This window comes from Hypomesus nipponensis, chromosome 2 (genome assembly GCF_054491055.1).
Source record: "Hypomesus nipponensis isolate SF chromosome 2, ASM5449105v1, whole genome shotgun sequence".
NCBI classification, from domain to species: Eukaryota; Metazoa; Chordata; class Actinopteri; order Osmeriformes; family Osmeridae; genus Hypomesus; species Hypomesus nipponensis.
The window spans coordinates 4,487,263-4,514,581 of NC_140362.1; the positions used below are offsets into that span (position 1 = coordinate 4,487,263).

Below are 27,319 nucleotides of genomic sequence, written 5' to 3' on the forward strand. Positions count from 1 at the left end.
CTGTCAAAAAGGCGGTGGATACGTTGGTCCCAGCATCATAAAGGGGAGGGTATGTTGTCTCCAACCGATAGCATGGAAGCGTAGATGGTCCAAACGTCTTAAAGGTCTCGGTATACTTCGTGCTTATATGGAGCGCCATATGTGCCAAAACCCGAAATTCAACGTCCGTGTACAAACACATTTTGACGTGTACAGGCAACAAAATTTGACATCTGTACACGGACGTTTTTAACATCTGAACACGTTGCAAATTAAAACCAGATAACGATCATTGAGAGAAAACATTTCCTCCACTCAACCTATCTTTTTGAATTAAGGTTAAGAAGGCTAGGTTAATATAAATAAGCAGTGACATGGCAGGTGATCCGCTAATTTCATGATAGGTAGGCCTAGACTTTCTTCACCTACTCGTACATTCCTCTAAGGTAATGAACTTCAAAATGTATCCCTGGTTGGGAAGTGGTGGTGGAAAACTTGGTAAATTTAAAAAGTGAACAATTTATGAGGAACACAAGGTGGCAGCAATATCCTCACTCCACACTGACTGAACTGTGGGGGTGTTCAACACTACCTCTCACAAGACTACACACCTTTATGTACTTTTAATAGTACAGCAAAATACTCAGATTAAATACTAAATACATTTCATTCAATGAAGGCCTACTGATTTGTAAGTATTAATGTAATTAGACAAAGTAATATGACAGGTATAACTGAGTGTTCAAACACACGTGTGCTGATTGTGTTTGTGGCAGAAATCTCTCTGGTTCTTCATGGGAGGGATTAGAAACAAAGAGTTACGCCAGTCATTTATAGGAAAACATCTGTGTAACAAGGAAGTCTGAGCAAACACGAAAATTACATTCAGGTAAGAAGATTCTGTTCACTATTTATCGAGGTTTGGGCTTTATATAAGGTAAAGCTTGAATACACTGTTTGGGAACATGCCTTGGCTAAGACAAACAAATCTTCTCATATAAATACCTTAATACATTTATACATATAGATATACTGTATATTTCTATATATATATATGCACGATATGTACTCTATGTGAATATATTTTATATCTTTCATGTATTTATTCTTGTGTAAAAAGGATTGTTTTTAACTAGCAACTTAACAAAAAACTTCGGCAAACGTGTTCCAATTTCGCCTCACTTTACCCATATAAATGTTGTAAATCAGTGAGGAAATGTGATTGCTGTTTAATACATTTACATTATTATTATTAATCACATAGACTTAATAATACAAGCATTTTATTATCTGTTATTCCTATTGTATATTATTTATCTCTCAGTGTTTTCCATGTTCTTAGATCAGATGGAAAAGTTCCTATATCACACATTCATACACGGTCAACATGACTCATAGAGGTGACATTTGGGGTGTCAATCTCATGTAAAACAATGTGTTATTGTCCTGATCCATACCAAATCATAATGTCTTACTTTAATATAGAATTGCTTTATGTGAGTGATCACGTTAACATTGTCATGTACAGAGGGGTCTACAAACAAATGGGTACTGTGAAATGAATCATTAATTGATTAACTGAATATTTTTCCGAATTATATACAGACAATGGTCTACCACATACTGCTGATGTTTCTCACCCTTTGCTTTTGTGGTATGTATTTTATACAATAGTGTATTAGTGTGTGCGTGTGTGTGTGCAAAGTGCAAGGGGGGAACAGGAAAGTTAGACCACAAAAGTTAACGGAAACTGAACTGCTTTTTGGATGGGTGTTACATGGACGCCTCTCACTAACCCTTCACAATAACACTTTTATATTGCACCTTTCTTTCTTCAGAGGTAACTGTGGCTGGTGAAGGTAGGTCTACCTACAATAATACCATAGCAACAACACTGAAAACGAAGAATAAATCAGTCTTTCAATAAGTAATGTGTACAGGCAGGAATGTTAGTCTCATGGACTGTGTTTAAGCCTGAAAACCTTATACCAACATTTTCTGATCTTCTGATTAACTTACATCCTGCTCACCCCTGCCCACGCCAGCTCTCTCATGTCTCTCTCATCTTGCATTGTTTTTTTTCTAGAAACAAATGCGTCCTGCTACAGGATTGAGCCTGGCACCATGGCTGGCATCATCATTGCAGATGTGCTCTTGACCCTAGCCATTGTCTTGGTCACCTACCATTGTGCCAGCCGGAGGAGGAAGGGAAAAGCGGAAGGTGCAGGTTGAAGCTTGTTTAGTTACTCATCAAATCCCTCCTAGTCAAGATATTACTTCCCCTTTCCCTAGATTGTTGTCATGTGGTTGTCATGTTGTTGAATATTAACGTTTGTCACATTTGCTGAAATAAACTTCACATCCTGATAGCAACCAATACATCAAAATAAAATCACTTTGATATCTGTGGACGTTGCAGAACTGTAATCAACACAACCAATTATTAAGGTAGAACCCGCATTAATGATTGAACGGCATGTGTACCAAATGCAGTGATTGGACGGGCTATTTGTCTGTCTATCGGCCTGTCTGTCTATCGGCCTGTCTGTCTATCGGCCTGTCTGTCTATCGGCCTGTCTGTCTATCGGCCTGTCTGTCTATCGGCCTGTCTGTCTATCGGCCTGTCTGTCTATCGGCCTGTCTGTCTATCGGCCTGTCTGTCTATCGGCCTGTCTGTCTATCGGCCTGTCTGTCTATCGGCCTGTCTGTCTATCGGCCTGTCTGTCTATCGGCCTGTCTGTCTATCGGCCTGTCTGTCTATCGGCCTGTCTGTCTATCGGCCTGTCTGTCGGCAGTAGTCAGGCAGCGGGTTCATGTGTTTTGGGGGAGTGGAATAATTTGGTTTGAATACTTTCACACTCAAGCTAAAGTTGCCAGGTTTGTACAACCCCCTCAAAAATCCTTGCCTATCCTGCCTTTAACACAGGTTTAAATAAACAGTGTCTCTCGAACTCGGCACAATCTCCTTTCTCTGTTTCTCCGTCTGTCTCTTTCTCTCTCTTGCTTTACCTTTTGTTTATTCCCATCTTTCTTTCTCCTTTCAGCTGACAAGATCTACATGAATGTCAGGGCAAACTGCAAGACATAACGTTCCCCTGAGAATCCGACATACCCTAAGGTTTCACATCTCCATGATACTGGATGATGAGTTAAATGCGCAACAATTGTACAATTTGTATTTATATGTGAAAGCATGTATTTCTTTCAGGCAGCTCTTAACCAGTATTGAACTTTTTGGATTGTAAATATATTCTGTATTTGCACTATGCATAGGCATGATCAGGTGTTCGATTCCAGCCCAGATACTTCCCATTGATAACGTTTGCTAACTTGGACCTAGAATATGTTATCAATGAGGGTTGTGGGATTTTATAAAACATTGTACCTGTAAAACCATTTTTATTTGTTGTATGTTTTTCTGTTTTTGTCTGTGTGTGTGTGTGTGTGTGTGTGTGTGTGTGTGTGGGGGGGGGGGGTGAAACCATGTTTCATAAATTAATATGAAATATATATATAAATACATTTTTGTGCAAATGTACTCTCACTGTAATATGATAATTCAATAAATCAACATTTATTCATATAGCACATTTAAAAACATCACACACTGACCAAAGAGCAGTACATCCCCAGATCGCCACAAGCAAACAATCACAGATGCACAGAGCACAGAGTTCATCAAAAGCATCACATTGGGATCTCCATGCATCAAAGGACACGCACAAGCAAAAGAGAATAGATGCGTCAACAGCATAGATTACAAAAAAAATCAATTGAGTATGGTGCTTTAATTTGTAGTGGGAGGCTATGCCAGCGGGGAGGGTCTGCCACAACCAAATCACAATCTCTTTAGGTTTTTAATCTGGGTTTAGGGACATTTTAAAAGAGACTCTGTGCCAATCCTAAGGATCTAGCAGCTTGATAACTCTGCAACAGACTGGAAATATACAGTGGAGAAAGACCATGTAAACCTTTAAACACCACTAGCAAGACTTTGTATTGTAGGCCTACTCTGAAATTGACAGGAAGCCAGTGCAAAGAAGCCTGCACCGGAGAGACGCAAATAAACTAAACTTGTAATAGTTGATTGTTTAATTTATTACAACTTATATCAAAACAAATACAAATAGATGAATAACTAAAAACATTGTGTAAAATGTTCACTTCTTTTATGTAAATTCACGGAAATCCACAACTCCAGTTAAACAGTGGAAACTCGCCATCAGAAAATGACACTTCGTCATTTACCAACTGTCATTCACTGCCACCTGCTGGTGAAACATTCTTCCAGTTCACGTAACAGGAGAAAAAAAATGTTTGTAAATGTAGTCTGTACACTGGTGGTCAGTTCTACCACACACACACACACACACACAGAGTTACATTATCTCAACATTTTGCAAATAAGTCATTAGCAGTGTATTTTGGCCTAGATAGATATCTGTCCTGGCGGTTTAGACTGACCCATTTTTCTTTCTTTCCTCTATCTAATCTGATCAAACCTCTCACACTCTGAGGCCTTAAGCTCAGCCTCTTTGTTACTTCTCAGAAATCCTTTGTCTTGGCCAGTGACATGGAAATAGCCAGTCAAACTGTGAGTAGCTCAGTCATGTGGTGATACATGTCCTATTACAGTAGAATAAGCTGGAGGTGAAAGCTGATGTATAGATACTCTCTTTTTCTAAAGCTGAAAAGGGAAGCAGGCTCTTCTGATAGCAGCCCTCTGCTAGTTAAAGTGTTGCTTCCTTCACTATGGTTCTTCAAATAGTGTCTATGTAGTAAATAGTGTCATGTGCAAAAATGTAACTTATGATGCGATGTTAAGACAATTGATTGGTTGGACAACCAGCTCGATCCCCTCTGCCACATCATAAATGAATATTTTTTCAGCTAAGGCATCCACAGACAATTAAATCACTTATTGACAGTCTTTCTCCTTGATCAGCTTTTACACGTTCTGATGCCCTTCCAGATAAAGGGAGAAAAGTGCTTTGTTTGTTTTACTCTCAATGTCCTTTCGTTTCACATGGGGTTGTGGTTCCATCAGGTTGGGCTGGTGCAGTTCTGAGGTGACAGTTGAAACATTTTCTGCCAAGCACAGGATTCATTTGAAAGGGTCTGAGAGGAAATTGTTTGGTGTAGGTGTCAAGGTAACCCTTTGACAGAAACTGGTAACAGCTAGTTGGCATAATAACGATTGTTTTGGTGAAAGTTCGATAGAAGGATTCTGTCTGTATATTTATTAGATTCACTCTGGTGGATGTAGCAATGCAACAATTTCCTAACCTCACCCTAAACCAGGCTTTGTAGATGGTCTGACCCCTCTAAGGATGGTCGATGTAGAAAATGGTTCAACAACATAGCTGTCTAACTGGGCTCCAGGTGGACGTGGAGAAACAGGAAGAGAAAAATACTTGTGAAAATAAGTCCACTGATACCACTCCCTGGCTTCCTCATCATTCAGTATTTCTCTTCCTACTCACTCACACACACACTCACACACACACACACACACACACACACACACACACACACACACACACACACACACAGAGGGTGATGTAGGTGACACCCTGTTGACTCGGCCACTCCCACAGTGGGTGGACTTCCTGTCTTTTCTCAGACTCTCCGGGCGCACATCACTGGGAGCACCAGATATTCAGTCATCGATTCCACCTCTCTATCCGCCTCGTTCTCTGCCGAGCAACAACAATCTGAAGATGGCCAAGGGCCTTTGTATTGTCGCTCCTCTGAATGGGATGTTTGGTGAGTGGGTTGAGTAATTGACGACGACTGTATTCTGTGTGCAGTTTAGGTTTTATTCGTTTTTAGTCAGTTGTGTTGTTCAGAAGTTGTTCTGTACTAGTGCGTAAAACAAAATCCGCAACACCTACCATTTCACTACATAGCAAAATCTATCTTGACAACATTGTTGATAGATAGAAACTTCTATGCAGTTACACTTCCTTACAGTATAGTGAAGTTAATACACACATGAAACTTGGTACGGGAGAAATTGGGTTTCTAGGCTTGTAAAGTGAATGTTAACATGTTGTCTTGTTTTGATAAATCAACCTTCAACTACCCTTTCTGGCCCGTAACTAGCCTAGTGGAAGGGGGGGTTCTTTGAAGTGGACCTTTTGCAGTTTTTTTCTCATTTGGGGTCTTCTGACCTTCTTCTAAAGTACCTTTCTAGTAACCTACACCAGTAGTACATAACACAATTGAGTTACATAGCATTTCCCATGTACCCATAATGTTTTATCTCTATGTAGTATGATCTCGATGCAGTTACAGGAAACTGTGTTCGGCCTCACTAGAAACAGCATATCCTGGGTGATGTGTAGTCCGTCCGGCCACGGTTAACATATAGCACTTCCTTTGCTTCATGTTTCTTTCATTTTGTTTATTTTACCTTCTGACTTCTGACTTCCAGGCCCTACAGAAGAAGGGCAAGGTAAATACATTCTGTCACATGCTAGGTATCATTAAGCATTATATGCCCGTTGATACCTTGTGTGTTTCACATCTTATCTCATATTCTTGGTATCTTTGGCTCTGTTTTGAAAGAATGTTTTTGTCTGTGCAGAATGTGGACACTGCTACCAGCTGGACTCGGGGGCATTGGTAGGCATCATCATCTGTGACATCATCCTCACCCTCTTCCTCGCTGCTTCTGTGTTCTGTTTCACAGTGTGCAAGAGGAAGAGGAGCATAGCCAGCCGTCAGGAGGGTGAGTTTGTGTCTGGGTGTGTGTTTGCATGTTTGTGTGTGTGTATGAGATTGTGTGATTGTGTGTGTGTGTGTGTTATTATAACCAAATACCCATTGGCTCCTTCTCTCCTTAGCAATGGCAAAGACCTCCAGTTCTGTGAGGAAGTCAGCTGAGATCACTGAATCTCCTTACCAGGTAGACACAGACACAGGTATACACAAACACAGTCACATACACACACACACAAATACACACCAATAAATGTGACTCTGCATTTGACTGTTGTAGGAGTTACATGGAGTCCAATTAAATGTATACGAAGATCTTCAAACATTCAGGAAATAAGATATCTTAAGAGTGATACTCGGACATTGTTTATGGCTGGAATATGAGAATAACAAGGTTACAATGATCTGTCTGTACTATAAGTATGCTTTTTGTTCTGATGTAGAGCTAAGTTATATGTGTCTACCTTACATACTGCATCTATTTGTGTGTAAAAAGTACAGGATCGTATTTAACTTAAGGTTAACATTAAAGTGTTGTTATTTGGGATATTGGAAATTCCTGCATGATTGTTTATATTGGAACTGTTTGTATCTGTATTGTATGTTTCTGTACTGTCTATATACTTATATTATTCACATTCTTATGTAATTGTACTGAATATGTATTTTTTACATTTGCTTTCTTTTGACAATATTGTTGTATTATGGTCATATTGTTTCCCTGTTGGCTTTCATACTGACAGAAAAACAGTATCCCTTCTAAGCATTAATTTTAGAGAAGAAGAAAATAAAAAATCCCAGAAGATATTCTGGTTGGTTGTTTCCCATGAGTCAAATGTTTCAGGCCCTGACTCACCAGTGTTGTACTCAATCACATTTTGAACATTAAAGAACTCGTTCATGAATATTACATTTACATTACATTTACATTTATTCATTTAGCAGACGCTTTTATCCAAAGCGACTTCCAAGAGAGAGCTTTACAAAAGAGCATAGGTCACTGATCATAATATTATGATTGTTTATATATTATGATTGTTTAAACATTCTTTGGATGTGACTGTTTCAAAATGTAACAAACATGAATGTTTGCTAATTACAATAAATGTACCACATTAAATTATAGTATTTTAAATACCTTTATTCAAAAACAATGATGAGGGTGGAGTTGCCAATCCACCCAACCCAGAATAAAACAGAAAAGCATCAAATATGTTTACTGCCATGGTAAATTGCTCTGCATGAACATACAGATGTGTCTGTTTTTGGCTGCTCTCCAAGGCAGTCCGCAGCCCCACGATCAGTGGAGACGAAGGTTAAAAAAAAAGAGGCCCCCTGCTGGTGGGAAGTGAGACTGCATGCACAAAGGAGTCCACCGTAGTCCACCACAAGACTACTGGCCGGGTCTTCTGACAATCGGATCAAGCGCTAAAGCATAGCAAACAGAGTTCCCAGTGAGACATTACAATGCATCATTCCAAAAACACAAACCAGTATCATGACATGCAATGGCCTCTTGGAAGTCTGGAGAGAGCTGGGTTCTACAGGTAAACCAGGGTGTGTCTCCTAGGATGGTATGCTCAGATCCTGAACTTACCTGCTGGGATCCTCTCAGCACTGATCCACTCCAAGGTTTCTGTGGAGGGATCGAACACAGTTGTTATGTTTTTGTTTGTTTGGGTGAGTATAATTCAGTGGTAGAACGTTTGACAGAAGTTCAACACGTCACAGGTCCCCTGTACGTTGCTTTGGATCAAAGAATCTGCTAAATGAAATCACATAGATCAAGTTTCCCCTGTCGGCACCTGTCCTCAATGCAGGAGACAGACCTACCATCAAGATCATCTCTGCTGTATCCTTCTTGAAGAATTCTACCATGGGCCATCTCTAGACTGTCCGGGTCCTGTGGCTCTCTGGCTGGCTTCACCATAGCATTCGCCCCAAGTCTGCGACTGTCCCCAGGCACGGCCTCCCTCTCTGAGCCCTCATGGCCCTGCCGATCTTTGCCCTCCCCACTGGCATTCACGGCAACATGGAGCCCTTTGACTGCAGCACTTGGGTCTGTGGATGCACAGCTGGTCTCCTGGCAGTCTGCCACCTTTGACCCCTCGCTGTTTAGACCCATGGGCTCGCGGTTGGTGACGTTTCTCCCTCTGGGGACGGCCTTCAGGGTGTCCCTGCGTTCGGCGCTGCCGAGGTCCACCTTGTCTGGTGACAACACATGGGCTGACTTGTTGGAAATGCCCACGTCACTAAGGACATCGTCCTCTCTGCTGCTCATGTCCTGCCTCACGGTGTCTTTAGACAGAGGCAGAGAGAGAAAAAGAGAGAAGGAGGGAGGGAAATAGATGGAGAGAGAAAAAGAGAGTGTGTGAGAGGGAATGAAAAAGAGAGAAAGAAAGAGAGAGAGATGGCAAGACAGAAGGATGAGACTTTCTTTACATCCTTAGTCTATGGATGAGTACAAGGTACCTCATGAGTCATGACTTGCCAGTGCCCCCCACCTTACCTCTCAACATTGCAGAGTGTTTGACAGAAGCTACATCTTTGTCTGTAGCTGTTGTCTCCTCACTGTCATTGACTACCACAAAAACACAGAGGTGTGGGCTTCAATATTAGTGGCACATAACCGACTGATATGCAATAACACTGAGATGTCGGATCCTACCTGCAGAAGTAGTTGCTTGAGCCATCCTCCATGTTTCTGATTTGAATAATTGAATCATTAGTTATAACTCACCCATTGAATTAAACACATCGAATATAATTGTCGGGCATTATTATAGAAATGTATGAGCACAATATACAATTAGAAACACGTCAAGTGTCTTCAATTGCCGTCCTCTTTTAGATGGGAGGAGGGGAGAGAGTGAAAGAGTGTAAACGTGTGAAAGAGAAGAGAGAAATAGAGCCAGAAGAAGTGTGACAGAGAGTCTGTCTGTCTGGTAGTCACACAAATGAAATCATTATACATTTGACACACCTTTGCTCTCTACTGAGTTCTTTCCGTGTAGCCCTGCAACTATTCAACATTGAGAAACAAATTCAGAAAAACATTTGCGAACATTTTAATCCTGTAACCTTGAATTATGGCGATGCCAAACTCGATACCCACCTGTAAAGTCGTGGGAGTTACCACTCTCTCTGGATCTTGCCTCTGAATCTACAGTCTCTGTAAAGAAGACACATTTTTTTCACATTGTTTGATTGGGTGCTCAATATCCTTGTGTATTGGTTTAATATTAGTCTGAAACTTGTCTGATGACCCAGCATTCGGGGCTGGTTTTGCTTTTGACATTTCTGTGAAGAAAGTAGTTGGGGATGACAAATATAACTCATAACAGAAAGCCTGTAGGTATGGGTTGATATATGTACTAAACCTTCTGCCTACCTCCTAAGGGCTTCTCCTGCTCTGCAGTTGTTGTGGTACTAGCTGAAACACACAGAGGTTTGGCTTAAAATGGAACACAAAACAGATTTTTCATCTCAAATTAACTCTGCCCGTAATTGTATTATCCTCACTGACCTGGTGTTGTGTCCGGGTGGTCAAGGGTATTTCCATGCTCTGAAAAAGGTGATTGGAATGCATGAGGGATGAGTGTAATGAGAGTGTTTTAAATGGGTTAGATTTCAGCAGTGGAATCCCGCCTGTTTAGATCTGTGTATCTTGTCCCTTATTCAACCCAGCGAGGAGAGAGGAAACGTCTAAGGAACAAACCGTTAAGATCTTCAGGGACTGGTTTGTCCTGTGTTGTAGTTGCATCTGTAAAGATGAAGATCAAAGAAAAGGGGGTGGATATGTAACATTTCGCGTTATCTGGATTCTCTTTTTACACAACTCAAATAGTCTTACAAGAGAAGAATATGGTGGATTTGACACAAGTAAACTGTCTTACTACTGAAACGAAATATTGACTCGTTGTAATTATGAAAACCTACACACATTAAAGGCACATTAAGACCTATCCAAAAGGTTAACATTGAAACATGCCATCCCATGTTTGAAAGAGGCAGTACCTTGAACTGGTGTTGTGAAGGAAACAGTCAGATGTACCAGAATGGAAAGACACAAGAGGCTGGAAGAAACAACTGATTACTCACAAAAGTCTTCATATTTAGTAATACATCTCATAAGTGTGTTATTAGTTAGTTCGTATAATTGTTGTAATATTGTCATTATAATAGCCAAAGGTTAGGGGAAAGCAAACACAATGAAATGCGCTGTGAATACATATGCGCAATGAAGAAAAGAAAATGTAAAGGTGATACTCACAGCTTCATTGTAGGATGACGTTGCAACACACGTCCACTATGGTGTCCAGGTGGTCAGCCTCCAAGGTTTTATAATACTACTTGAGCTCTGATTGGCCGTTTTATAGCAGTACTGAGCTCTCATAGGCTGGAGACTACAAAAGCTTCACAGATGACTGGCTAAGGATGCACAGCATCCAAAGCAGGGCCAAGAATTGGTTTGACTCAAAGGGAGCAGTGGGCTTCAAAAGCCGTTCATCTGTCCTTGCCAACTTAGAGGGATATCATGTCACAGGAAATGACTACTGTTGTTGTTGTCCCGGGTTATTTGTGAAGGAAACCGTGCATGACTGTGGGAATAGGGGAGATGAATAACCTACATTCATGGCTTAAAACAGCTGTTTTGTCTGTTGACAATTGGATGGTTATCTGCTGGGTTTGAAAACAGAGATATCTTTGTCGTAACTGGTCAAGACATTTAAAAATGCAAACATTGTTTGTCTCTGAGTTAATTATGGGTGTTTGAAGCCCATGGTCGGTGATGCAGACAGAACCATGCCTCTGGGTTTCATTTGAACAGCAAAGAGAACATAGAGGACATTGACAGGACAACAGCTTTGCATTGTCCCAATGTATTCTGCCTGTGAGTGTTTAGAAATATTTGTTTACAGGTAACCAACCGTCTGACACTATGGACTATATGAGCTTTGAATACAGTTCAAATCAGTTTGATTTACTTGTTAGATGCATCTTGTAGTCTGAGCTTATTTTAGACTTGGGGGTTTTCTCATTTGGGACAAGTATCCCACTGGTAGCCACCTGGGCTAACTGCCATGGCTAGCTAAGTAAGGTGTTTCAAAAAGTAATCAAAATTAGTCTGGCACATTATTATCATCGTTGTTAAATGCAGTTTTCTTAATTGAATTCCGAAGCCTGTACATTCCTGTTGGTGGTAGCAAAGAGCTCATGGGGGAACAGTCGGTGTTTGATATCCTAAGAAGAAGAAGAAGAAGGAAGCGCGCCCCCTGCAGGAATGGAACTTCATACTACTGCTAAGCCCCTGATTTCATGCACCGCCATATTGACAACCTAACAACGTTGAGAGGTAATATAATTTTGACTATTCACGAGAAATGTACATGGTCTGAAATTGCACTGTTGTGATTGAATTGAATATAGGAAAAATGCTTGAATCGTGAAATAAATCTGTGTAGCAACTCGATCATTAACGTAGTATTTAACTAGCAAATGTTTTTCAAGGCGTTGTCAGTTGTCTCGCAAGCCAGCTAGCTTATCTGCTAGCTAGATAGGTTAGCTTTTTACTCAGTCCAGGCCATTACAATCACTTTTCTATGGTGTTTGAAATAAATATTCGAGGCTACCTTTCTCTATCGCTATGCTTAGCTTGTTCAATTGTATATTTTTTGACGCCGACAAAAATATCTGCTTTTGTAGTACACCTTCGTGGTCACGTTTAAGTTTACTCGCTCACCGGCTTTGGTGCGGTGTTAGCTAGCACGCTATGGCTATCCGATAGCAAAGGCAGCTGCCTGATTTGCTTGCGTACCGGACCAGGCCATTTTTCGTGCGTGCCAGCGACTTATTACCGTCGCGAGTAACCAGTTAGTAGCAGGCTTAAGTTCCAAGAATAATGTAGCTTGTAAGCTAACAGTCATTAGCTAGCTACTTAAGAGGTTTGACCATTGGCCGACTGGCCTCGCAATCTTATCAGCCTAACGTTTGCTACACACCATAAGTTACACGGTCATAGCCTTCACGATGCATATCCAATAATGTGGCTATTGCAACACGTCGATGCGATAGAGATCTAAAAAATATATATATTTCATAGACCAATTGCTACTAGTGTGAGGTGTTGATCCATGTTCTCGAATTACTATTTTCAACAGGCTTTTTATCGTGGTGTTGATTCTAGTGATGACTCTACTGAGCCCAGTGCCCCCGGATTAGACTGGTTGGATGTCCTCCTCAACATTCAGGTTTGTTAAATTACTCTTTCAATATCATCCCATTTTATAATTATTTGCCCACTATGTGACTGCTATATTGTAACACATTGAGGCTAACACATATTCTTAAGGTCACTCCTGAATAAAGAGGATGGACAGATCTGAATTTTAAATCACCTTAATTTAGTTTACAAAACACATAAGTTGAGTGACCGTGTTATTTATTCCGGCCATTACCTGCAAGGGTTTCTGATGTGAAAATACTACACACTCGAAGAATCAAATACACTTTTGAGACTAAATCCCAGCTCAATGTCCATGGAGTATACTGTATTTCTCCTACAAGGTCTTTTGAAGTTCTTTTTTTCTGTTTTATGTCTTCTAGTTTCTCAACCATAAAGGCATCTCATCTGTTCTTGTTATACCCCACCTGTCATCAACAGCTTGGAGCAAAACTCCAAGGTATAGTGATTCTGCCACTGCTGTGCTGAGGGTAAAATGACTAGTAAAGAATCACTGCTGGCAGTAACGAATGAATAATGTATATTGATAAGAGTACAGAGCATAGATTTGATTAAAATGTAACATTTAGGAAATTGGCGGGGAAAATGTATATGGCACAACTATTTTAATATGACTTAATATTTCAGCAGAACCCCTAGTGGATGTTAACAGAGCTGTAAGCATCTAGTGGTGACTGCATGCTTCTAGGCTCTCTTTTTGATTTTAATGTTTCTTTTGTGATCCCCCAGGTGATCCAGAAAAGATCCTTTTGTAGAATATGTCAGGCCCGGTTCCAAGCCGCTCCCGAGTTTACCCTGATGTAAACACACAGAGGCCCCGGGAGTACTGGGACTATGAGTCCCACGTGGTTGAATGGGGGTATGTGACAATGGCAGTTAGTTGTTTTCTATCATTTAAATATGACTGTTGCATATGTTTTTTTTCATAAAAAAAAAAAAAAGACTGGGTGATCTATCTAACTTATCTCTTCTGTTTATCAGGAATCAAGATGACTACCAACTGGTGCGAAAACTGGGCAGAGGCAAATACAGTGAAGTGTTTGAAGCCATTAACATAACCAACAATGAGAAGGTTGTTGTCAAAATACTTAAGGTATGGATGTAGAAATACTATTTAGTTTGTCCAATTGAATGAGAATCTTACTTAGTGCTGAGGCATCATTGTTCGTGGCTTCTATAATATAAGTGTATTTGACACTTGAACGTTGTGTTTGTTTAGCCTGTTAAAAAGAAGAAAATCAAGAGAGAAATCAAGATTCTGGAAAACCTGAGAGGTGGTCCCAACATCATCTCCCTTTTAGACATTGTCAAGGATCCTGTGGTAAGTCGCTTCTCTGATCCCTACATTTGTAGCCACCGCTATGAATGATTGAAGGCGTCTCCTCTCTCATGCTCTTTCCTCCATTTTCAGTCGCGCACTCCCGCACTGGTTTTTGAACATGTAAACAACACAGACTTCAAGGTGGGTATATGGTGTGAAATGTATTCACTTTTTACCCCCCCCTTTTAAACATGATTATGTTATACCATGTCCACCGCCCAGCCATTCAGTGTTAACATTTGATTCTTCTCTCTTTGTTTATCTAGCAATTGTATCAAACCTTATCAGACTTTGACATCCGGTTCTACATGTATGAAATCCTGAAGGTAAGAACCTCATGCTGGTGGTTAATGCCTCACGTCATTAGAACACTGGCAACTTTCAGTTGTTTAAATACTTTGTCAACAACGCTGCACCGTGACGACGGTAAACAGGCCAAACTGCCCTGCAGCAATAAATAGCGTGAATTATGTTCACTGGACTTTACTTCACCGCAGTGCTAGCATTTTCTCCACCTGTGCTTCATCAAAAATGCTTGACCCCTTATAGGCCCTGGATTACTGCCACAGTATGGGGATCATGCATAGAGATGTCAAGCCACACAATGTAATGATAGACCATGAACACAGAAAGGTACGGCATTTCCCCTCTCACAAGTTTCACGCTACAGCCCGTACTTGAATCCCGTCCTAAGCAGTTGCAGGGGGGTGAAAACACCACCAACACCCACTGCTCTGTCTTCTCCTGTAGCTCCGTCTGATCGACTGGGGCTTGGCTGAGTTCTATCACCCAAACCAGGAGTACAACGTGAGAGTAGCCTCCAGGTACTTCAAAGGCCCTGAGCTGCTGGTAGACTACCAGGTGAGCTCTCCCTCTCCCGTTGCGTGTTAATGCCGATTCATCCGCCTAGAATGGCATGGTGGCATGTTGTCTTAATGGGCGTGTCTGTGTGTGTCTTGGGGCAGATGTATGACTACAGCCTGGACATGTGGAGCTTGGGTTGTATGTTGGCCAGCATGATCTTCAGGAAGGAACCCTTCTTCCATGGGCACGATAACTACGACCAGGTAGGAGCCGTGTTTGTGTCCCATTCAATATGAAACACGCTGTTCTCAGTCGCCCAGACGGAAGACCATTTTTAATGTTGCTCCCCTTCTCAGTTGTAGTTTTGGTCCTCCCTCTAACCGTATTTGAAACGTGTTCACAGCTTGTGCGGATTGCTAAAGTTCTTGGGACAGAGGATCTGTATGATTACATTGACAAGTACAACATCGAACTAGACCCTCGTTTCAATGACATTTTGGGCAGGTAGGAATCCTTTGGAAATGGCAACACAATGAAAGAACTCTTTAAATCGAACCTGTATGCAAAGCTACAGTTAACCTTCCTTGTTTTAACGTCTGCTTACAGACACTCCCGCAAGAGGTGGGAGAGGTTTGTGCACAGTGAGAACCAGCACCTGGTGAGCACTGAGGCATTGGACTTCCTGGACAAACTGCTGCGCTACGACCACCAAGCCCGCCTCACTGCCAGAGAGGCCATGGATCACGCGTACTTCTGTAAGTCAGACCCTCTCTGTCTCAGTCTCCCTCTCTGTCTCCCTGTTTCTCTCTCCCTGTCTCTCTTTCTCTCTCTCTCTGTCTCCCTGTCTCTGTCCCTGTCTCTCTGTCTCTATCTGTTTCTCTCTCTGTCTCTCTCTCTCTCTCTACATATACATCAGACAGAATAAAGCAAAAAAGGAGGTCAATCAAATATTATTTGTGTAGCCCTTTTTTACAAGTATTGTCACAAAGGGCTTTCCCACAGGCACTTAAACCAACCACAACCCTCGAGAAAGACAAGGATAAACTTGTAGAGGAACAGAGAAAGTGGAAGAACCCTTTTTAAAGAGTGCATCTTGTGTCTTTGCAGACCCCATCGTCAAGGATCAGGGAAGGGGGACCACTCCTGGAGGAATGGCTGCCACCTCCACACCGGTCAGCTCCTCAAGTATGATGGCAGGTAAAGTCCCCCAGCGCAGCACCGCCGGTGTCGTAACTCCCACGCCGCAATGACGGCGTTCCAAACGAACACAGGGTTCTGACGATGATCCTCCTTTTCGTTTCTTTTTTTTGTCCCTTTCGTTCAGGCATCACCTCGATGTCTTCCGCACAGCCAATGGCTAACATAGCTGGATCCCCTGTCATCTCTGCCCCCAACACTTTGGCTACACAAGTCCCAGCCTCCACTGGGGCCCAGCCCTGAACCGACCTCCCCATGGCACCTCCTCGCCTGTGTTTGTGTGCGCCCATATCCAGCCTAGCTAGCTCTCGGTGAAGGCCAGGCCCATGGGTCTCCTTTTTATTATGTTGAGAATAACACACAAAAAAAGAATGGAATTGCTTTTCATGTTCAGTTATATTTTGGGATCTGAACTTGACAGAAATGTATAGTCGCACCTGTCAGGATTATTAGAATCAATATGGTTGTGTTATTTCACAATGCCAGTGTCTAGAAATTCTAATACAATGTAGACATGAAGAAGAGAATGGATAATAAAATTTATTTTGTATGTCCCAAATAATCAGTCTTGCTTGAACCATTTTGTTGGGGGATCCTGCTGTTGTATTTCACTGTGAACCTTTACACAACTTCGAATAAGAAGACCAGATTCTGATGTAGTTCTTGGGAGGTTGCACACACACTACCACTTATGTGCAGGAGTTATTGGTGTTTGAAGTTGTTAGAAACTATCATTCTTGGATTGGACTTTTGTAGATATTCTACAGTTACTGTCAGGTTGCATGCACCCAATGCTGATTATAACAGGGTCAATAGTCTGCCAATTTTGTGTTACCTTCACTTCAGTATGTGTGTGTTCATGTTTGTTTTTTATGAAGTCTCTTACACATGGTTTTGATTACATATAAAATTTTGTAACTTTTTGTTTTTATGTTGGGAGGAGTCTTATCACTTGCAAAACAACTTCAGAAATAAATGATTTAAACAGGTATTATCCGTTTAGTAGTGCATGTTGTCTTTTTGTTATCCCTTCCTTGCATGTCTGTGTTTTCAATCACCAGATTTACGTTTTTCAAAGGGGATTTTAATCGATAACAAAGGCAAAACATTATAATATTGCATGCCTATACTTTTTCATGTTAATGCCTACTTTCCTTTAATATCTCAACAGGACAATGCTAGTTTTGTATCAAAGCATCTGGATATGAATCAATGAATATGGAACGGGACCATGACTGAACGCACAAAATGTTCTACCGGGGACCAAAAATGATCCAATAACTGGTGCAAGGGTGTCTCCGGAAATAACCTGTCCCGTCTTTACAAAGGGCACGCATTCCATTGGTACACCTAATCTTTTCAACTCTTTTGAACAGCTGTTGAGGGAACTGGGTAATCATATTTGGATGACGCAGAAATAAATGCCGGCCTCAACTGGAGAATAAAACGAGTGATCACAGGTCGTGAACCGATTCGCCTTCCCTTTTTTCACTCTTGAGTTTGTTACTCAAGATTAACAACATGGGGAAGTTGGTTATCATATCTCTTGTTATAGCAGCCTTTGCGATTCTTTTGGGAGAAAGAATGATCAATCTGAGGTTTGTATTGGTCCTCTTTCCTTAACAAATCGGTTAACATGCCAACCGTTAGATCATTAAATTAAACTGGTTTGTGATTTCATGCACTGAGTTTGTGTCACTCGAGTTACACGCTTGGTTACGTCTGCTAATACCATCGTTTGTTGACTGCAAAGACTAGTCAGAACACGTCTTCTTGCAAGTAGTGTGCAATGCTTCCGTGCACATTGCACATAGCATTGCTATGGGGTTTTGCCGTTTTGACGCACGGGTATTATCAATCTTTAATCGTGTTGCAGAAAAAGATGTCTCGCTTCCAGAGATCTAATCCAAAAACACCTCCAAAACTGTCGTCCAATCAAAAGCCTTGGTAAGAAATGCACAAAGCCACAGACTATGCGGTTAATGGTTGGAATGAGATCAAAATACCTGAAAGCTTCTTTTGCGATTGAAATGAAAAATGATGACTGTACTGTGGGACATGAACGCAAATAATGTATCAATAGACCACCTTAAGTCTACCCATACACCTCTTGTGAACTGTAATTCAGCAATGACTATTCTTCTAGAGTATGGATCCGAGGACATCACAATACTTCCAAATGGACTTGCCATCATTAGCACTGTGAGTTTCAGAGTTTTAGTCTTTGGATCGTTTTGGTTTTACCATAGATGTTAGTATTTGTATTACTTTCCAGTAAGTCAAGCTAAGTTTCGAACTTTTATTGAATTACCAGGGACTGAAGTATCCTGGAATGCCATCTTACTCAGATGGCCCGGGGAAGATATACACTCTCGATCTGCAGGACTCTCGGATCAAACCAGTGGAGCTGCGTATGGACAGAGGCTTCGATTTTGACTCCTTCAACCCACATGGAATCAGCACGTACACAGACGATGGTAGAAACAAAATGGGATTGGAGCGTATACTTTTTTTAGAATATCTGTCTAGAGTTTTGTGTGGACCCAATTTCTCAATCACTTTTCAGATGACACGGTATACATATTTGTTGTCAACCACCCGCAGTCTAAAAGCCAAGTGGAGATCTTCCGGTTTGTTGAAGAGGAGAACTCCATTGTGCATGTGAAAACCATCAAGCATGACCTTCTCCACAGGTAGGAAGGCACCACCACCACCACCCCACACACACACACACACACACACACACATTTCACAGGTATTGACTAACCACAAAATGACAACATTGACATGAAATCTTTGGATTGTTCTTTCAGCGTAAATGACATCATTGCTGTGGGAGTGGAGAACTTCTATGCCACCAATGACCGCTACTTTACGGATTCCATTTTGAGACAGCTGGAGCCTTTGTTTGACCAGCCCTGGTGTAATGTGGTTTACTACAGTCCCGACCAGGTCACTGTGGTGGCAGATGGATATTACTCAGCCAATGGCATCAACATTTCACCAGACAAAAAGTAGGTCCACTGTAATTCTTGAGCTAGGCTCTGTGGAATATAATAACATTAAGGTTTGTGATGTTGTTAATGTGAAACACCTTTTTTCTTGCAGACACATTTATGTTGTAGATCTAATGGACCACAATGTGCATGTTTTGGAAAAACTGGAGAGCAATGCTTTGGTCCCTGTGAAGGTAAATGTAGGAAAAACAGGAACTGCGTAGTCATTGCATGATGAAGTGAACAGTCGGAAATCAGCTGAACAATTGCATCTCTGGACACCATGTCAAGACTTGTAATCATTTTATGCCACTAGACTGTAGCTGTTGGCTCCCTTTGCGACAATGTGGAGGTTGACCCAGAAACTGGTGATCTGTGGTTAGGCTGCCACCCCAACGCTTGGAGGTTCTTTCTGAACGATCCAGAACACCCTCCTGGATCAGAGGTTGGTGCACAGACCCGTCACCTACAACTGCAGCATGTTTTTTTAACATCACATTACCTTATAGTTGTATTTTAAAATGTCGCACAGGTGATAAGAATCCAGAACATTCTCTCGGAGAAGCCGATAGTGACCCAAGTTTACGCTGACGATGGACATGTGATCATGGGATCCTCCGTAGCAGCCCCCTATGGGGGGAAGCTTCTCATCGGGACGGTCTACCACAAAGCACTCTGCTGTGACCTGGATTAGCCCGCAGAAGTAGCCAGAAGGCTCAACAAAGAAGAGATGCATCTAAAAGGAGTATGTTTAGAACAACAACTGAAATATCTCCTTTTATTACACTGCCCTTCTCTCAAAGCCTCCTTAGGGGAAATAACTGATACAATGTCTATGACCCCCACAGTATATCAAGTGCCTTTAGAGTTCTCATGCACAGTTGATAACAACAATTTTGAACATAGTTTTTTTTTTTTTTTTTATTGGTTATAGGAAGGCTTCTGGAACATGAATGTGAAACTAATTTTCTGCTCAATGTGAAACTGGTAGTAGATAATAAATTAATAAATCCTTGCTGTGTTACCTTCTCAGTCCAGTCATTTTAAATGCAGTAATGTGGTGTTTGGTGAAACAGCGTCTACTTTGGCTCAACTCTGCAACTGTAGTTTCAGCACCCATGAACTTATAAATAGAAGCCACGCCTCCCGTTTACCTCGTGTAATCTTTGACCAGGGGTTGCTTGGAAGTCCTCACAGCTATGAATCGGCTGTTGGTGGCAGTTTGTGTTGCTGCTTTTGCAGTAATAATTGGACAACGTATTCTTAAACTGATGTAAGTTACGTTTCACATGTTTACGTGTCACACGTTATCACCTTTTACTTCAGAATTATATTATGTTGGTTTCCTTTGCAGGGAAATGAGCCTTTACTCAAGAGAAATTCCACAAAAACACCTTCCCAATTGTCAACTGTTGAAGCATATCGGTATGTACATATTTGGTACATATAGAATGAATGTTGAAAACAGTTCACTTTGGTAACGGAGGTGAGTAAGACTACTGATGTCATGTTCAGATGGTATGTAATATTCATAATACATTTAGAAATGAGGGTGTGCAGTTGAGTTGCAAAATATGGAGTCAAAAGTCCAAGCAATTAAGATAGTAATGTATGCCACATGTCAACAGGTAACATCATATTTGGCTTCAAACAGCCTACAAATCTGCAGGGTTTTTAGTGTATAATTGGTGGTGTGGGATCTGCTCTCATTGTATAGACTATGGTTCAGAAGACCTCAGTATTCTCCGAGATGGACTGGCTCTCATAAGCACAGTAAGTCATTCCTATGGATCTGCTTGGGTAAAAGCTAGTAGTAAATAATGTTAATTGTTAATGTGTTCACAAGCATACATCTTTAAAGATGAATTTGTTATAGCATGGTGATTTTCCAGTTTTACATTTGTGCGAAATCCACTGCTGCAGTTGCCTCACGTGTCCAATCCTTTCCACCCAGGGTCTGAACTATCCTGGTTTGCCACAATCGGAAGGGCCAGGAAAGATCTACACCCTGGACTTGTTAGATCCCAGACTGACCCCTGTGGAGCTGCAAATCAAAGGAGATCTAGACCGCGACTCCTTCAACCCCCACGGTATCAGCATCTTCACGGATGAAACCGGTAACACACGCACAATAATTACAATAAAGATATTGGGGATTTTGAAGCGAAGACAACCAAACTCAAAGGGGAAATTCTGTAAATTACAAATGAGACGTTGCCCTAAATCTCCACATTCTTGATCCGATTATATTGGAGTGTGTAGGGCTTTGGGTTGATAGAATTCCTTGGTCACTACACAGAATAATAAGAAATCGAGTAGCAATCCTAATGTAGCATGAATACATATGGTCATGCAGAGGTATGTACTATATTATGCACACCAAACCAGAACCTGTGGGAAATCATTATCTGTACTCTCTCATTTCACTGCTGTCTCTCCAAATCACTGATATTAAACTCCAGTTTCCGTGTATCATGGAATAAATGTGCTCAATTCAGAGCTGTACCTCTTCCAGACACCAGAGAAAAGCCTAGCGAGCAGACATTGAAGTGTCAACATTTTGTTTTTACAGATAAATCTGTTTCCCTGTTTGTCGTCAATCACCCTACTCGGGTGATAGGTGACAGCCAGGTAGATATCTTTCGGTTTGTTGAGGAAGAAAATGCAATTGTGCACCTGAAAACGATTAGGCATGAACTTCTTCATAGGTATGTCAAATCTCTTATGGCCCATAATCCAGACAAATTTGTTTTTGTTTGACTAAATACTTTGTTTCCCCTTCATTTTTCCTCTCTGTCAGTGTAAATGACATAGTTGCTGTGGGACCAGAGAGCTTCTATGCTACAAATGATCACTCTTTTCCCAACAAACTGTTACACATGTTGACGGTTATCCTCGGCCTGCCATGGTGTAATGTCATTTATTACAGTCCTCAAGAGGTCAAAGTAGTTGGGGATGGCTTTCTGTCTGCAAATGGCATCAACATTTCACCAAATAAGAGGTTACTTTTTGTTTTGGTGAACATTTTATTAGATGTAACTTGTTTAATTTTTTGTAAATGTATTTAGCTCCTTTCCATAGTGTGCAAAAACGAAATGTATATGCTTATTTGTTTCAGGTATCTATATGTATCAGATATTTTGGACCATGACGTTGAGGTTTTTGAGAGGCGCAGAGGGGAAGACTTGGTTTATATAAAGGTAATTTATTAGATTATGCATTATATTATTACAGTCCTAGATTAAAAACTGTTTCAATAGAGATCTTAATTGAATTTTTCTCTTGCTTTAGGACTCGGCTTAATCCATGTCTGTGAAATTGGGCCCATGATTATTATCCATTAAAGAGCTGTATTTCACTCACTTTTTCTGATGTATTTTACAGTCTGTAGCTGTGGGGTCCCTCTGTGACAACATTGAGGTGGATTATGACACGGGTGATTTATGGCTGGGCTGTCACCCGAATGGAGCAAAGCTAAAAAATACTGTGGACCTTGAAGATCCACCTGGATCTGAGGTCAGTGTATGTCTCTACTCTGACCTGGTGCGAATACCGTTGAATATGGGTTTATTAGAATGGCCAACGTGAGGTTACATTAAGCACAAATATTGAGGCAAACAGGTTACAAAGTACATGTTTGTTTCCTGTCCGACTGTGCTATAATAAGTTAATATAAATAAAAGTTTAGACATGGACGGACAAAGAAAGCGTGAGAGAAGGAAATACGTCATAGGCCTCTGAAGGGGACAAAGAAAATGTAAATCTGGAGGGACCTCCTGGCAGAACAAGCATCAGTCGTAAAAGAAAAGAACAATGGTCTGCCTTCCCTTTTATACCCAACCGTAAACTTCTGGGATTCAAACTTAAATTGCTGAGAGAAAGAATGTCCTTCAGAGCACCTTCAGATTTGCACTTAACGATCCAAATGACAATCCACACAATGAAGTGTGAAAAACCTTTTCAAACTTATCTACGGAAAGAAAAGAAGAAAATTACAAAGATACAGTGCCCTTCAATGATTGATTCATTAATTATTGGTCCTCATGAATCAGAAGGAGGTATAAATACAGCTTTTAAAACATGGATGGCGAGAAGTTCTCACAACTACACTACCATCACGTATTTTTCTGCATCTCCATATAAGCTCAATACATTTTTCCCACCTTGCAGGCATCAATATTCCTTCCACCTGCATTACTGTTTATCAGGTATTTATTGTATTTTGTTCTGTTCATATTTCCTGCAGGTCATTCGGATTCAGAACATTCACTCTGAGAAGCCGATAGTGACCCAAGTTTACGCTGACGATGGACATGTGATCATGGGATCCTCCGTAGCAGCCCCCTATGGAGGGAAGCTTCTCATCGGGACGGTCTACCACAAAGCACTCTGCTGTGACCTGAAGTAGTGCCCCTTCAAACTTGATGAAGCAGTTTGACAACCATGTAATGTTGCCCTAATTGTTATAACGCTGAGAGAATGGACATATTAAAAATACATACCATTGTATTTTATAGTTTGGAAACATTACATTTGTTATAACAAAGCATTGAATTCATACAGTAATAGATACAACTTCTGTAGAATCAAACGAACAGTTTGAGAACAGTGTATATAAAAATGTAAACGATGTAGTGCAACTTACTTTTAGAATTCTCCAATTGTGTCATTATACCAATTTAAAGATAAAATAAGCTTGAAGAGCACTAATAATACAGCCAACTCAATAGGAGGCTCATTGTTTCTTTGCCAGGGTTAACTGCTGAATACCCGTCAGGTTTGTGCTTATCGAGGTACCAAAGCTGCCGTTTTTTAGTTGAAAAAAAATGTTGACGCACAAAATCAGAAACTTTCCTGCGTCATTCAAGATCACAACTAGCGTCACCCGTTCTCGTCATCCTCCTCTCTCCCATCCCCCATCACTACCTTGGATATGGTAAACCTGGTAGAGCCCCCCCTGGGGTGCAAGACACTCTCTTCTGTGCTGGTGCTGGAGGTGTGTCGAGAGTTGGCAGGACAGGGGGTCTCGTTCGGGTCGTCGACACAGCCACCCTCCTGTGCCTCACCTGTGGTGACCTTATCCAGAAGTTTCTCCCCGGGCGCCGGATCTCCGTCGTCCTCCTGAGGAAGCAACGGCTCCTCCTCCTGCTCCATCGTGAAGGACTCCGGGGGCCGGACGAACACGGGTTCACCGATGCTGAAGCGGCGTCTCTGCCGAGGGGAGTGTTCCAGGGTGCAGATCTCCATGAGGTCACTACAGCTCTTGGAGCGCCCCACCACTTCCTCCGGAATCACCTTCCTCCTGGCCACGACGCCAATCTTCTTGATAACCGTGCTGTAGTCCTCCGCTTCCCTCTCAGACAGGAAGTTGAAGATGTCGATGGCCATGGGCCGTTGTAGGGGGGTAATTTGTCTGTCCTTTTCGGGGTGGTGCCGTTGGTCCGGAGGGAGCCTGTGTCTCTGCCTCCTCTTCTTAAAGGCCTTGTGGACCTCCACTACCATATGGACATTCCAGCTAAAGAACAGAGAGAGCCAGGCCAGACCCATGTACATCCATAACTCCACACCCACCCGGTATAGCCTGGGGTAGTCAATGCTTGGATTGACACCTGGTTGAGGAAGAGGGACATGCATCATATTTTAATAATGTCATCATTATTAGGATTTGTCCGTCACAAGGAACTCTATTGGAATTGTTGGTTTTATTATTATAATTATTCCAGTAGCTCTCAAGTGCCCAATAACTCAAGATTTAAAATTTGAAATGTGTTCGAATTTGGTACATTGATACTACAGGTTATGAGAAAGTAATTACCACACCACCAATGGCCCACATGAGCCCACAGGCCACGTAATTTTCCCTTCACCCCATAAGTCCAAATTGCCTGAAAATTGGTACACCCGTCTTATTTTTCATGGGGAACAAAAAAGCCTCAAGAACCCATAACGGCCACCATCTTGGATATTTCTGTACAACGAAAATGTTTCCAAAACTACAAAAATCTTCTCATGGACCGTAGCTCCAACGGACGTAAAAACGGGTTATCGACTAAATGCTAGTGGAATCTGCTCATTCCATTTCATCCAATTCCATTACATTTGAAATTGACATTTTATTTCATTCAATCTGTAAATCCGCATACCTGCGACGTAGTCCCCAAAGCCGACCGTGGTGAGGGTGATAAAGGAGAAGTACAGCCCCTCCAGGTAGGTCCAGCCCTCGAAGCTCCTGAAGACCAGTGGGGGGAGCACCAGATGAAACAGAAGTCCCCAGAGAAGGAAAACCATTGTGCATGTAATCTGAACCATTTTCTGTAAAAGATGAATAAAAGAAATCTGAGACAACAATACAACATCTGAATAATGTTACAATTTTTTTATTGAGATTTAAACACACAATTCATACCAGGGGAAATGAAAAACCGTACAATGTACTTATTCACAGGCATTCTGATTCCCCTCCAAATGCAATTCTTGGCCTTCTTACCACGCTCTGGCCTTTACGAATCAGAACCTGGCTCAGGCGCTTGGCCCGGTATCCAAAGAAGGAGCCCAGCTCACTGATCCAGGTGAGACACAGAGGGATCCCAAAGAGACCGTACAGGATGCAGAACACACGGCCACCAGCCGTCTTGGGAGCCACATTTCCATAACCTGCAACCAGAAATGTGACGGCAAACGTCATCCCTGCCTCGACGGTAATTCAATACAAACACTCAGTAGGGGAAGTCTATGTCATGTATTTTACACACACATCCATTTATCCCATTTTTGAGTGGATAAAATGACTCCTGAACGCAGACTCTCGACAATATCGTCACGAGAACACCGATTTCGAAGACCAGTTCATGGAAATTGCCCACCTATGGTTGTGATGATGGTGGCAGCAAAGATGACAGAGTTGCCCCAGTCCCAGTTCTCGTAGTCCTTTTCCCCAGTGATGGTCACACCTTGTCCAGCAGCTTGGGACAAAACCTATATAGAAGAGTTTGGAGGAGTTGAGTTTTCCTTTGTTACTTTATTATTGTGATCTCGCACCTGAGTTGGAAGAAAACACCCTATTTTAAAATATACATCTACAGCCTCCCATTCATGCTCTGTGAGTGTACACACCCCAAAACCACTCTAACCAAACTATGACTGCCTGGGCATGTGGCAAACTGTCTCACTTCCTGTTACGATCTAACCCTTTTTTTTTTCAGTCCATACTGTGACCAACTGAACTGGTTTTGGAAGGACACAGCATGCCCTTACTTGTATTTTTAGAGAAGTAAACGCTTAATGGCTACTCAATTCATGTTCAGTATGTGAATACTTCAGCTGTTGTATCTTTTCACCCACTTTTCATACACCCAGATCAACCCAAAGAAGGCACGTTATCCTCAGGGTTCTACGGGAAGCCTTGGAATTTTTTTTATGAGAACAACCATAACAGGAAACCGTCGTTTAGTGATATTGCGAGACCATATTCAATTTCGAGTGTCGGTGGAACACTGCCAAATAAGCAACGGTGAATCTATCACAACAAAACATAGATGATGTGGAATGGACAGTTACCCTCAAAATTTCGTCCAAGTCTTCTTTTTGTAAACACCGATATGTGTTAAGAATTCTGTCCTTCTCGTTCTTATATTCCAACGTGGCCAATTTCCAATTCGGTTGCTCCAGTATTTGAAACAGGGCTGCTCCAATCGATAGGTAAAAAATTATACAAGACGTGAGAAAAGGTCCTTTGTCATCAGCCATAGCAACATCTAAAATCAAAACATCTTTTTCACACTAGAATTTACACCAGTCCGACGAGTTCTCTCAAGACAGCACAGGTCGTCAACTCTACGGAAAACAAAGCTTGCGTGCCAACATTCTAACTTTTTCCTTCCTGGTCCTGTGGGATCAATCTGCAGGCAAAAGTGATGGTTGTAATTGAGATGCCTGGGTTACAGTGGCGATTTTAGACCTTTTTTAGGGATGGTCAAGCAACACTAAATGTAATCTCAGCACCCCTAAATATATATATATATATATATATATATATATATTTGGCATAATAATAAA

General features: G+C 41.5%; 7 protein-coding genes across 8 annotated transcripts; 5 read left to right on the forward strand and 2 right to left on the reverse strand.

Annotated features, from left to right (window-relative positions):
* The first annotated feature begins 21 nt into the window (after window positions 1-21).
* Window positions 22-3,429, forward strand: hcst (hematopoietic cell signal transducer). Its single transcript, XM_084669201.1, has 5 exons — window positions 22-868; window positions 1,585-1,633; window positions 1,818-1,838; window positions 2,066-2,200; window positions 3,024-3,429. Exons 2-5 carry the CDS (start codon window positions 1,588-1,590, stop codon window positions 3,065-3,067), a joined length of 246 nt encoding a protein of 81 aa, XP_084525327.1. The 5' UTR covers window positions 22-868; window positions 1,585-1,587; the 3' UTR covers window positions 3,068-3,429.
* A 2,193-nt stretch (window positions 3,430-5,622) lies between these two features.
* Window positions 5,623-7,830, forward strand: tyrobp (transmembrane immune signaling adaptor TYROBP). The gene is made up of 5 exons (XM_084669205.1): window positions 5,623-5,745; window positions 6,416-6,436; window positions 6,569-6,712; window positions 6,828-6,889; window positions 6,983-7,830. Exons 1-5 carry the CDS (start codon window positions 5,700-5,702, stop codon window positions 7,037-7,039), a joined length of 330 nt encoding a protein of 109 aa, XP_084525331.1. The 5' UTR covers window positions 5,623-5,699; the 3' UTR covers window positions 7,040-7,830.
* Window positions 7,831-7,843: 13 nt separating this feature from the next.
* Window positions 7,844-11,061, reverse strand: LOC146300474 (uncharacterized). Of its 2 annotated transcripts, XM_084669203.1 has the most exons (12): window positions 10,976-11,061; window positions 10,720-10,778; window positions 10,421-10,465; window positions 10,229-10,267; window positions 10,094-10,135; window positions 9,818-9,874; window positions 9,686-9,724; window positions 9,371-9,406; window positions 9,212-9,283; window positions 8,536-9,000; window positions 8,300-8,338; window positions 7,844-8,130 (listed from the first exon to the last, which is right to left on the reverse strand). In XM_084669203.1, exons 1-12 carry the CDS (start codon window positions 10,981-10,983, stop codon window positions 8,096-8,098), a joined length of 936 nt encoding a protein of 311 aa, XP_084525329.1. In that variant the 5' UTR covers window positions 10,984-11,061; the 3' UTR covers window positions 7,844-8,095. The 2 variants fall into 2 exon arrangements, with proteins under 2 accessions (XP_084525329.1, XP_084525330.1); XM_084669204.1 differs by lacking the exon at window positions 9,686-9,724 and having other exon boundaries at window positions 7,845-8,130.
* Window positions 11,062-11,918: 857 nt separating this feature from the next.
* LOC146300475 (casein kinase II subunit alpha-like) lies at window positions 11,919-17,259 on the forward strand. The gene is made up of 15 exons (XM_084702723.1): window positions 11,919-12,058; window positions 12,864-12,953; window positions 13,309-13,385; window positions 13,676-13,805; window positions 13,928-14,039; window positions 14,166-14,267; window positions 14,358-14,408; window positions 14,534-14,593; window positions 14,817-14,900; window positions 15,018-15,128; window positions 15,233-15,334; window positions 15,475-15,575; window positions 15,678-15,826; window positions 16,179-16,268; window positions 16,396-17,259. The coding sequence occupies exons 4-15, from the start codon at window positions 13,705-13,707 to the stop codon at window positions 16,509-16,511; spliced, it is 1,179 nt and encodes a 392-aa protein (XP_084558849.1). The 5' UTR covers window positions 11,919-12,058; window positions 12,864-12,953; window positions 13,309-13,385; window positions 13,676-13,704; the 3' UTR covers window positions 16,512-17,259.
* A 450-nt stretch (window positions 17,260-17,709) lies between these two features.
* Window positions 17,710-20,288, forward strand: LOC146300476 (serum paraoxonase/arylesterase 2-like). Its single transcript, XM_084702764.1, has 9 exons — window positions 17,710-17,866; window positions 18,145-18,215; window positions 18,415-18,470; window positions 18,583-18,745; window positions 18,835-18,961; window positions 19,082-19,282; window positions 19,377-19,458; window positions 19,581-19,709; window positions 19,797-20,288. Exons 1-9 carry the CDS (start codon window positions 17,790-17,792, stop codon window positions 19,956-19,958), a joined length of 1,068 nt encoding a protein of 355 aa, XP_084558890.1. The 5' UTR covers window positions 17,710-17,789; the 3' UTR covers window positions 19,959-20,288.
* A 160-nt stretch (window positions 20,289-20,448) lies between these two features.
* Window positions 20,449-23,778, forward strand: LOC146300477 (serum paraoxonase/arylesterase 2-like). Its single transcript, XM_084702753.1, has 9 exons — window positions 20,449-20,537; window positions 20,619-20,689; window positions 20,982-21,037; window positions 21,219-21,381; window positions 21,837-21,972; window positions 22,065-22,265; window positions 22,383-22,464; window positions 22,649-22,780; window positions 23,511-23,778. Exons 1-9 carry the CDS (start codon window positions 20,464-20,466, stop codon window positions 23,670-23,672), a joined length of 1,077 nt encoding a protein of 358 aa, XP_084558879.1. The 5' UTR covers window positions 20,449-20,463; the 3' UTR covers window positions 23,673-23,778.
* Window positions 22,815-27,153, reverse strand: LOC146300478 (potassium channel subfamily K member 5-like). The gene is made up of 5 exons (XM_084702739.1): window positions 26,822-27,153; window positions 26,128-26,239; window positions 25,752-25,918; window positions 25,408-25,576; window positions 22,815-24,873 (listed from the first exon to the last, which is right to left on the reverse strand). The coding sequence occupies exons 1-5, from the start codon at window positions 27,008-27,010 to the stop codon at window positions 24,146-24,148; spliced, it is 1,365 nt and encodes a 454-aa protein (XP_084558865.1). The 5' UTR covers window positions 27,011-27,153; the 3' UTR covers window positions 22,815-24,145.
* Window positions 27,154-27,319: the final 166 nt, after the last annotated feature.